This window comes from Myotis lucifugus, unplaced genomic scaffold (assembly GCF_000147115.1).
Source record: "Myotis lucifugus unplaced genomic scaffold, Myoluc2.0 scaffold_76, whole genome shotgun sequence".
In the NCBI taxonomy this organism is placed as follows: Eukaryota; Metazoa; Chordata; class Mammalia; order Chiroptera; family Vespertilionidae; genus Myotis; species Myotis lucifugus.
This window is the reverse complement of record NW_005871124.1, coordinates 212,145-224,120: the sequence shown is the minus strand read 5'-3', so window position 1 is coordinate 224,120 and position 11,976 is coordinate 212,145. Positions and strand designations below refer to the sequence as shown.

The 11,976-nt window shown below is 43.1% G+C and overlaps 1 protein-coding gene across 1 annotated transcript in view; it reads right to left on the bottom strand.

Annotated features, from left to right (window-relative positions):
* OTC (ornithine carbamoyltransferase) overlaps positions 1–11,976 on the bottom strand; it is a 55,117-nt gene that overhangs the window by 16,038 nt on the left and 27,103 nt on the right. The window contains exons 6-9 of the mRNA XM_023755403.1: positions 9,644–9,766; positions 1,702–1,755; positions 1,472–1,621; positions 8–40 (exon numbers count right to left, since the gene is read on the bottom strand). Coding sequence (XP_023611171.1) covers positions 8–40; positions 1,472–1,621; positions 1,702–1,755; positions 9,644–9,766 — 360 coding nt within the window. The remainder of the gene's footprint in view (positions 1–7; positions 41–1,471; positions 1,622–1,701; positions 1,756–9,643; positions 9,767–11,976) is intronic.

Sequence of the window (11,976 nt, the reverse complement as noted above, 5' to 3'; positions counted from 1 at the left end):
AGTGTAAAAATGTCCAGTCAGAGGCAGCAACTTCAGCAGTCTAAGGAAAAGATGGGGATAACTCAGTAAAGAACTCTATGAGTAGTAAGTGGCTGATAGCAAAAGTGACCACTTATCCCCCACTATATTTTAAAAGTTACTTTTATGTGATTGCGTTATATTTTGAGCTTATCTCCAAATTATGGTTTTTAGCACTTGAAGCATACTTTATTATCACTTAAAAACAATTCTGAAAAAGAGCGCTGAGATAGGAGTGCATTAAACAGGATTATGTACTAGATATTTCATTCTTAATGCAAATGTCCCAACAGGTTTAATTTTCCCCAACAGTTATTTCCTACAAGTTACATTTTCCCATCCATTTATGGGCCTCTTGTCAAATTGATAAACACTGGTTACCTGTGGGAATAGTTACTGTTAAGGAGATGGGGAAAAGACATTTTCACTTGTTTATTTTTCAAACTTCATTCTAGTGACATATATAAATTAGGGAGCTTATATTTATATATTACTTTATCAATAAAATATCTATTAAAATGGCTTAATCCTTTTCTGCACTAAAACAGATTAGTTGCTCTGTTGACAAAATCCCAATGTCCCCTGACTTTTAGGGGTTTCCTCCAGAACAGTTGTTCTCAAAGTGTGACCCTAGAGCAACAGCACTGCATCATCGGGGAACCTGGTAGAAATGCAATTTATTGGGTCCCTCCCCTGACCTACTGATTCAGCAACCCTATTGGAGTAGGGTCCTGCCAGCTGTGTATTGACACCTTCTCATGTGATGCCTTTCATGAATATCTGAAGGGATTCCCCTGAGAATGCCCTGCAGGCAGTTAGCAAAACTCAACTGGACTTGAGTCCTTAGAAAACAGAGTTAAGGACTAGCCTGAAGAACAAAATTATGGGGCTTTTCTTAGAGAAGAAATCAGAAGAAACTGCATGCAACAGAAGTAACCTTATGTCTCTAAACCCATAAAGTGTAAAGCATTCTGATGCCTCCATTGCTGTGAGAGGGAAAATTTAGCTTCTTTCTTCTGACTGACTTTCAAATTCCTTCAATCAGGATAAAAGTGTCTTTCTAAAGAACATAGCTAATCTTTGGGAGAAGAGAAATCTCTAGGGCAGCGGTTCTCAACCTGTGGGTCGCGACCTCTTTGGCTGTCGAACGACCCTTTCACAGGGGTCACCTAAGACCATCCTGCATATCAGATATTTACATGACCATTCATAACAATAGCAACGTTACAGTTATGAAGTAGCAACGAAAATAATTTTATGGTTGGGTCACAACATGAGGAACTGTATTTAAAGGGCCAGAAGGTTGATAACCACTGCTCTAGGGGATACAGTCAGTGAGTCCTTCATAGGGAATGAAAAGACAGTCTGCTCTCCCCAATGTGAATGAGTGATTAGATGGTTCTGGCCTTTATGAATGGAATTAATGAACCTTCAGAGAGGCATCAATTTGTACCTTCATTGTAACCTGGTAACCTTTGAAAGCCTGGAGCCGCTTTTTCTTCTCCTCTTCTTGTCCCATACTTATCCAAGTATCTGTAATTAATACATTTCCTCCACGAGCCGCTTCCAATGGATCATTCGTCAGCGACAGCTTGGTACTGTTCTAGAATACACAAACATGCCAATTAAACAACTTCATGGGACAAAGAAAAGCAATAATAACTTTATCTATAAGGAACATACCTCCTTGGCATACTTCTCTGCCAACTTGATTATATTGGGATCTGGTTCATAACCCTGCAGGGGAAGAATTTAACTGTTATTTAGGTAATTCTATTATATATACTTTCTTCCATATGCATTATATTCCTTTCAACAATATTCCCACTCTCCTTCCCTTCTTTTTGCTTTCAGTTGTAGCACAATCATGTTTAGTAGTATGTAATATTTACATCTTGATCAAATCGTAATAGTGCTTTTTGAAATTTAAAAAGATAACCAGTTCTCCCAATTTTCTTTTATTGTCTTGACCTCTTTAGTCATAAAGACAGAGTGGGGTTGGGGTTCTTTTTAGCTCTTGCTAGTACTCCTTCTTGTTCCTCTAATAGCTTAAGAGGATCATATACATAATTCCACAACCTTATGCATTTTTTGTCTCAGAGTACTTCCATGAGTTTTTTATATATATTTTTATTGATTTCAGAGAGAAAGGGAGAGGGAGAAAGAGAAACATCAATGATGAGAGAGAATCATTGATCAGCTGCCTCCTGCACGCCCCCGACTGGGGATCAAGCCCACAACCCAGGCATGTGCGCTGACTGGACTCAAACCTGGGACCTTTCAGTCCGCAGGCCAATGCTCTATCCACTGAGCAAAACTGGCTAGGGCATGAGTTGTTTGGGGATTTTTTTAATTCTCTTTTGTCTGAAATGCTTTCCCACACCCCCTCCATGTGGAATAACAGTTTCACATATTTCCTCAAATATCTATACTAATAAAAGCCTAGGTGGCCCTTGCGCCCTTGCACGTGACATTGTCACAAGATGGCCATCACAAGATGGCTGCCACAAGATGGCCATGTGCACTGTGGAGGCAGGGCTCAGTGGCCACTCCACACAGTAAGGCCTGGGGGTTCCGTGGTTCCATGTGGCATGGAGGAGGCCAGTCCCGGCGTCTCTACTGCCTCATGCGGAGGAGGCAGGTCCCGGTGTAGGAGGCAGGTCACAGCAGGGGAGAGCAGTTGGGGGTGATCAGGCTGGCAGAGGAGGGCAGTTGTGGACAATTGGGCCAGCAGGGGAGGGCAGTTGGGGAGCCATCGGGCCAGCAGGGGAGGGCAGTTGGGGAGCCATTGGGCCAGCAGGGGAGGGCAGTTGGGGGCAATCGGGCTGGCAGAGGAGGGCAGTTGGGGGCTATCAGGCTGGCAGGGGAGCAGTTAGGCATCAATCAGGCCAGCATGGGAGCGGTTTGGGGCAAATAGGCTGGCAGGCAGGCGAGCGGTTAGGAGCCAGCAGTCCCAGATTGTGAGAGGAATGTCCAACTGCCGGTTAAACTGGCAGTCAGACATCCCCCCCAAGGGGTCCCAGATTGGAGAGGGTGCAGGCTGGGCTGGGGGACACCCCCCCTCCATGCATGAATTTCATGCACCAGGCCTCTAGTTTCCTCATAAAAACCTTCCCTGATCACCCCAGATAAATACTAACACCTTACATGCACACCTTATTTTTTTGCACTGACCAACAAGTGTTGTGAGTGTCAGGCACTTGCTCTGCAATGGCACTTACACAGCAAGCAAACTGTTTTCACTAAAATATATTTGTTTGGGATGGTTTGCTGATAGAAGGGTCAGGACTTGAGGGAGGCAAGCAAGGTGCCTAGGACATAAAATATAAGGAGGTGCTCACGGTCAGAGTCATGCAAGAACAAATTTTGCATTATAAGGTGCCTAGATTGCACACCCTAGTCTCAACTCTAGATGAGAGGACATTATTAGAGCAGCTAAAGACCCTCATGCTATTCCAGAACCCACAGGTAGCCCCTCTAACTCTAATCCTCTCCTTCCAATCTGCTCTGTACATTAAAGGAAGATTTTTTTTCTCTGAAGCCTCCAATGTTTACTTTGTTTCTTAAGTCAAAGCTGATTAAGAGTATCAAGGCTCCCCACTAGCATCCTCTGCTTCTGTCTGTTTTAAATCTTTTCAATATCTTACTGCAGGAAACCCAGTCTTATTGCCAACCCTGCACATATCTTGCCCTTTTCTGTCATCACAGACTTTTACCCTTTGTCTCCTCCTGGGCATCTTCAAATGAACATATCAGCTCCTCCTTTGTCCAAATTCTTGTCCACCTTGATCTGTACACCCTCCATGTGGAAGTCTTGTCAGTCCAAAAATCATAATTATTCTCACCTTCCTTCATGCTTCTTGTTTTCCTGAATTCTTAGCATTGATTATGACTTGGTTTTTATAAATTCTCAGTATGACATTGTGGTGGAAACTGTGAGGTGGCATCCAGATTCCCCATTGTGAATAAAAGACTTACTCCCCGGCTGCTAGGCATGCTACTGAAACATGACTTTCAGCTGTCAGCTCTCTTTGGGCACTGACTCAGTTGCAGAGATGCACCCAAGGTCACATACCTTTCCAAGGCGAGTGACATTCCATGACTGGTTGACAGGAGGGTATGAAAACCTCACTCCCTCCTCCCAACTCAGGACAGCTCTGAATGGCCATCTCAGATCTAGGACTCTCCATAAGGTCAGTGGAGGCAATTGTTGGCCCTGCATCACAGCTTGGCTTCTCCCTGTGCTCACTCCTGCTTCCTTTTCCTCCCTCCCACAGGTATTGACCTCAAGGGCATGCCCTAATAAATATCCTACACAATAAACTGTGTCTCAAAGTCTGCTTCCCAGGAATCTCAAACCATGACAGGTATGTTCGAGTTTATTCATTTTAAATTGTTTTGTTTTGCATGTGATTGTCTACCATAATTATTTCTTTCATTATAAAAATTCTTGAAGAAAGAAACCATTCAGAGAGAAACCAAGATGGTGGCATAGGTAAACACCGGAAATTGCTGTCTCGCAAAACCACTTCAAAATTACAACTAAAAGACAAAACCGACATCATCCAGAACCACAGGAAGGCTGGCTGAGTGGAAATTCTACAACTAGAAGGAAAGAGAAAAGCACACTGAGACTCAGAGGAGGTGTGGAAGTAAAGTGCAGAGGTACAGAGGCGCACGCGGAAAGGGCTGGCAACTGAGGACATGGTTGTCTTTTTCAATTGGGAGGGAGTCTCAAGCTCCCGATGGCCCTGACTCCAGTTCTGGGTGAGTCTCTGGGGACCCAGACTCATATGGGGAGAAACTGGACTGTCTGGCATCAGTCGGAACTCGAGGGCGGCTTTCTCTCAAAGGTGCTTGTAGCGATTACCGAGGGACACTGAGAACCAGGGCCTCTTAGGGCAGGGCTGAGGATCACCCATATCTGTTTGCTCTGCCCTGTTGATTCCCTGAAACCCCGCCCCACCCAAGCTGTGCACAGAGGCTTTTGCATATGAATGGCCTGACCCTTTCCAATCTAAAATTACCTAACAAACTGCAGCTGAATCAGAGAGACCCAGAACATCCAAAAGAAGGCCCAAGGCCCCACAGCAGCTTGCATTGCTTCACAGCTGGGCCTCATCTGGGCACCTCCAAACCCCAAACAAAGAAAAGGAATCTGCAGATCTCTCCATAGCTCCTACTGGGTAGCCTCAGGCAGAGGCTAAATTAGCACCTCCTTAGAGATCCAAGAGCCAGTGTACCCAGTGGTCGGAGTGGGACCATCCAGATTACAACTCCTCAGATCCATAAGGGACACACTCAGGGGGCAGACTCGGTGAGCACCAAAGCCCCACTGAAGCAAGTCTTGCCCCGTAAGGGTGTCTCCAGCACACAAGTTCTCCCAGCATAGACACAGCTGATTCTCACAGCCAATTGGCCTGGAGGTCAATTCCTCCCAGTGATAACTACAACAATCAAGGTTTAACTACAAGACTGTGCACAAAGCCCACAAAGGGGTGCACCAAGAGTGTCCACCTCAGGTAATTGGGGAGGCTGAGCCACTGGGGCCTATAGGACACCTAGCACAGAAAGCCACTCTACCAACACAGGGAAGCAGCCAAAATGTGGAGACAAAGAAACAGGTCACAAATTACAGAAATGGAGGAAAGCAAACTACTGGCTATAGAGTTCAAAACCATGGTTATAAGGTTTTTCAAGAATTTTCTAGAAACCGCTGATAAATTTAGTGAGATCCTCAATAAATCTAGTGAGACCCTCGAGGATATGAAAAAGGACCAACTAGAAATTAAGCATACACTGACTAAAATAAAGACTATTATACAGAGATCCAACAGCAGACTAGAGGATCCCAAGAATCAAGTCAAAGATTTGAAATGCAAAGAAGCAAAAAACACCCAACCAGAAAAGCAAAAAGAAAAAAGAATCCAAAAATATGAAGATAGTGTAAGGAGCCTCTGGGACAACTTCAAGCGTACCAACATCCAAATTATGGGGGTGCCAGAAGAAGAGAGAGAACAAGATATTGAAAACTTATTTGAAGAAATAATGACAGAAAACTTCCCCTACCTGGTGAAAGAAATAGACTTACAAGTCCAGGAAGCGCAGAGATCCCCAAACAAAAGGAATCCGAAGAGGACCACACCAAGACACATCATAATTAAAATGCCAAGAGCAAAAGACAAAGAGAGAATCTTAAAAGCAGCAAGACAAAAACAGTCAGTTACCTACAAGGGAGTACCCATACGATTGTCAGCTGATTTCTCAACAGAAACTATGCAGGCCAGAAGGGAGTGGCAAGAAATATTCAAAGTGATGAATAGCAAGAACCTACAACCTAGATTACTTTACCCAGAAAAGCTATCATTCAGAATTGAAGGTCAGATAAAGAGCTTCACAGACAAGAAAAAGCTAAAGGAGTTCATCACCACCAAACCAGTATTATATGAAATGCTGAAGGGTATTCTTTAAGAGGAGGAAGAAGAAGAAAAAGGTAAAGATAAAAATTATGAACAACAAATACATATCTATCAACAAGTGAATCTAAAAATCAAGTGAATAAATAGTCTGATGAACAGAATAAACTGGGGAATATAATAGAATCAGGGGCATAGAAAGGGAGTGGACTGACAATTCTCGGGGAGAAAGGGGTGTGGGGGGTGTGGGAAGAGACTGGAAAAAAATCGTACACCTATGGATGAGGACAGTGGCGGGGGTGTAAGGGCAGAGGGTGAGGTGGGAACTGAGTGGAGGGGCGCTATGGGGGGGGAAGAGGAACAACTGTAGTAATCTGAACAATAAAGTTTAATTTAAAAAATAAAATAAAATAAATAAAATTGTAGAGTCTATAAAAAAAAGGAAACTATTCAGATAATGATGATGATGGCTACAAAATTTTAGCAGCTTTACTACCCTTCAAATAGCCATAAATTTTAGAGCTTTGTTTATTGGAATTTGGGGAAGGTTTTTTTAGCAAATTATCAAGATTTGCTAATTTAGTAACTAATGTTGTGATCATTCATACTGGTAAACATAGATAGAGACTTGGCTATTACTTCACGTGCCTCCTGTCCTAAAAATTTAGCCTTCCCTTTGAAGAGCATGTTTCTATACTCCTTAAGTATAATCATTCTTAGAGAAGGAATCAATAAATACTTAGAGAACCAACAGAGAGATTTGGAAATTAGAAAATCACCCAACCTTGCATGCACTGGAATTTTTTATTCACAACTCAGCTTTCAAGAGTAAATCACTCATTGGCTTTTACATAATCTTAAAACCAGAGGAAGAAGGTGATTAACAAACTCAGTGTGGTCTAAATATTCACTTAGAACAATGTTGAAATCATTACCATCAATAGTTTATGGAGAAATTTTACAATCAAGGACAAAATTGTTTTCTTGAACATGTAAGTTATTCTTGATTGAAGAATGGGAAATAGATTAATTATGGCTTAGAAACTTTTTAATGTTTCTTAAATTTACAATAAATATCCTAGCTCTAACTTTAAAGGAAATAGGTCTACATATAAACTGCTGGAACAACTTCTACACTATCAGACTTTGCAGAAGATATTTTATTTTTTTATTTTATTTTTTTTAAATATATTTTATTGGTTTTTTACAGAGAGGAAGGGAGAGAGATAGAGAGTTAGAAACATCGATGAGAGAGAAACATCGATCAGCTGCCTCCTGCACATCTCCCACTGGGGACGTGCCCGCAACCCACGTACATGCCCTTAGCCGGAATCGAACCTGGGACCCTTCAGTCCGCAGGACGACGCTCTATCCACTGAGCCAAACCGGTTTCGGCTGCAGAAGACATTTTAAAACTCATTCCCACCAAGAATTAGTCAAGTTTTAGTACTCTTTATCATTTAAATGAGTTTCTGCATAAGAACAATACTGAAATTGCTCTGTAATGTTGGAATTTTTCCTTTAATGAGAAGAAAACATCTTGGACATGCAATAAAATGTTTCAATCATATTTCTCCAACAGAATAAATCCTTTCCAAAAACACCTTATAACAAGAAACAATTATTGTTATTGTTTGTTTTATCTGTAAAAACTAAATGCTGTAATAGTTATTAATACAAACTAGATATGTAGAGAGAGTGATGCTGAACAAAAGAGAATTATCTGTTGTGAGAGTTATCTCTCTGAGTCCCCAAAGTTTACTGTAATAGGGTGGCTTACAATATATGCTATTGCCTATGCCTGCTTTTCTTCTATGGCAAGTAGGTGGAATAGTGTCCTCCAAAAAATTCATTCCCACCCAGATTCTGAGAATATGACCTTATTCAGAAGTAGGGTCTTTTCAGGTGTTATTAGTTAAGATGAGGTCATACTGGATCAGGGTGGGCTTAAATTTAATATGACTGCTATCTTCATAAAGAGGGACATTTGTAAACAAAAACAAAACAAAAACAAAAAAAAGCAAGGAATACCTAGGGCCACCAGAAGTGGGAAGAGACAAGGAATGATCTTTTCCTAGAGGCTTCAAAGGGAGTGTGGCCCTACCAAACACCTTGATTTTGGACTTCTAGTCTCTAGGATGAATAAGGAAACAATAAATTTCTGTTCTTTTAAGCCACCCAAGTTGTGGTAATTTGTTAACAACTGCAGATTAAGGCAGCAGGGTGTGTTGACTCAAACTGGTCCAGCAAGAGCACCTGTGGGATCAAGCTGAAGTTCCCTTCTGTGAGGCAGTGCCTGCCATGGCACTAGGGTTTCCAAATTATCCTCATTTGCCTGGTACTCTCCCAGTTTTTAGCACTGATAGTTCCATGTCCCCAGAAATCCCTACTCCTGGGCAAACCAAGATGGTTGATCACAGTTATAACATCCTTGCTTAGATTCTTCCCTTTCTCTGTTTTGCTCCCCCTGTCCCCCTACAGATTTTTTAAGGAGCACTTCCTTAATAAATCACTTCATCTCATCATTTAGGCATTTTACCATCTCATATCATCACAAGAAAAAGGGGAGGACAGTCCAATAAGATATTTTGAGTGAGAGAGAGAAAGATACCACATTCACATAACTTTTATTACATTATATTGTGATAATTGTTCTATTCTATTATTAGTTATTATTTTTAATCTCTGACTGGGACTAATTGATAAATTAAACTTTATCATAGATATGTATGTATGTATGTATGTATGTACAGGGGGAAAACAGTGTTTAAAGAATTCAGTTCTTTCTGTAGTGCCAAGCATCCACTGGGAATCTTGGAACATATCTCCCACAGATAAGGGAGAACTACAGTATTAGAAAAATGATAGCATTCTAGCCATGCCTTGTGAATTCTACACTGTCTGAATTGTACTGCTTTCTTCATCCTTTGTGGTAGCAATGCACAAGGATACCAGTCATCAGTATGGCTGGTTTCAGGGCATTCGAGGAGATAATAGGATGAAAGGCATCGCCAAGACTATCTCTTATTATAGAGTTGGCAAATTGGGCACCCAAGAAACCAAATAGCTATAACAGACGGGCTAACATAACCTAAATTTTATGGCCTCACCTGTGCTCTTGAATGGAATAGAGGTTTGTTTTTCCTGGGTAATTACATCCGGGGATGACTTAAAGTGGGGGGTAGTTTCCAGGCAGAAAGTTTCCCTACCTTTGGAGTAGCTGCCTGGATGTGCATTCCGAATTTGGCTGCGCTCATCATTATGGAGTGCAGGATGTTGTTCCCATCCCCAATCCAGCTAAGGGTAAGGCCTTTCAGAGAGCCATAATGTTCCTAAAAGGCAAGAAATGGAGGAGATTATACCTGGGAAGAAATTAACTTATATGAAACAATTATTATGGTTAAAATAAAAAAAATTCTTCACCCCAATTTTAATGCTTTGTTGGAATAATATCAATGTATAATTACCAAAAATAGAAATATGTCCTAATATCTTAAAACAAGACATCATATGAACTCATATAAATACTCATATTTTCAAACTTTTCAAATCTGAATCTTTGTTGCATTCATTTATTCATTCATTCAACAAATTAAGCATCATCCATGTCTACTTTCCTTGGCCCTATAGATATAACAATGAATAAAGGAGAAAAAAATCACTGCTTTATGGAGCTTACATTTGCTGGTATTTAAGAAAGGGGAAATACAATGTATCTAGAAGAGTGTAACATGATAGTTGAGTATGTTTACATGTTTGTAAAGTTGGAAAACATGCTCATTATTAATCTTAACTATTTACAGATATGGACATGTGTAGCTAAAGTATAAACACATGCCTTGAAATAATAAATACAGACATCAGGAAAATAATTTCCACGTGGGGTGGGAGGAAATGAGATCGGGAAGAGTTAAACAGTCAGCTGATTTAGATTCTATGCTCTTAATAAGCTGCTATTTACTCATTCAGCTCTCACTTTGAGGATCTCCTATATGAAGGTATTGCACCAGGTCATGCAGGGGACAATATGATGAATAGAACATTTCACTGTCCCTCAATGAATTTATAATCTAGTAATGATAAAGCTCCAGGGCAAAGCATTAAATTTTCTGGCATATATGTAAAGCCACATTCACAAATAGCCACTTGGTATCTAACATCATTATATCATCCTTTCTGCATGAATCTGATCCACATCACCAATGAGGTTCATTTTTAGTTTAATTTCACATTTATATTCAAACTAGAGGCCCGGTGCACAAAAATTTGTGCACTCGGGGGGCGGGGGGAGGGGGGTCGCCCAGCCCAGCCTGTGCCCTCTCGCAGTCTGGGACCCCTCAGGAGATAACGACCTGCTGGCTTAGGCCTGCTCCCGGGTGGCAGAGGGCAGGCCCAATCCCTAGGTGCAGCCCCTGGTCGGGCTCAGAGCAGGGCCGATTGGGGAGTTGGGGCGCCGCCCCCTGTCATGCACAGAGCAGGGCAGATCGGGAGGTTGCAATGCCACCCTCAGTCATGCTCAGGGTAGGGTCGATTGGGGGATTGGGGCACCGCCCCCTGTCACACTCAAGGCAGGGTCGATGGGGAGGTTGCGGCGCCACCCCCTGTCACGCACAGAGCAGGGCCAATCAGGGGGTTGGGGCACTGCCCCCTATCACTCACAGAGCAGGGCCCATCAAGGGGGTTGGGGCGCCGCACCCTGTCACACTCAGGGCAGGGCCGATGGGGAGGTTATGGCTCTACCCCGTCACACACAGAGCAGGGCCCGGGGAGGGGGGCGGGTTGAGGCGCCTTCCCCTGTCACGAACAGGGCAGGGCGGATAGGGAGGTTGTGGCCCCGTCCCCTGTCACACAGAGCCGCAGGGCGATCAGGGGGTTTGGTCGCTGCCCCCTGTCACGCTGATCCCGGTGCTGGGAGGCATATTACCCTTTTACTATATAGGATAGAGGCCTGGTGCACGGGTGGGGGCCAGCTGGTTTGCCCTGAAGGGTGTCCTGGATCAGGGTGGGGGTCCCCACTGGGGTGCCTGGCCAGTCTGGATGAGAGGATGATGGCTGTTTGCATCTGGTCACACCACCTTCAGGGTGAGGGTCCCCACTGGGGTACCTGGCCAATCTGGGTGAGGGGCTGAGGGCCGTTTTCAGGCTGGCCAGTGACTGAAGCTCCCAACCGCTCCTTTTTTTCTTTCTTTTTTTTTATTCTGGGCCAGCTTTAGCTCTGAGGCTTGGCTCCAGCTCTGAGGCCTCGGCTGCTGAAAGCAGGTATCTGGTTTGTTTGCGTTCTATAATCGAATCACTGTTTCAACTCCAGCTCTGAGATCCCAGCTGGCTGAAAGCAGGTTACTGGGGTTTTGTTTAGCTTCTATATTTGTAACAATGTTTCAAAATGCAAGCTCAGAGGCCGGCAGTGGCAGGCGGGGAACCTTGGCTTCCTCCGTCACTGAAGCAAGCAAGCCTCCCGTTAGCTTCAAGCTGCCTTGCTGCCAGCCACCATCTTGGTTGGCAGTTAATTTGCATATCGCCCTGATTAGCCAATGGGAAGGGT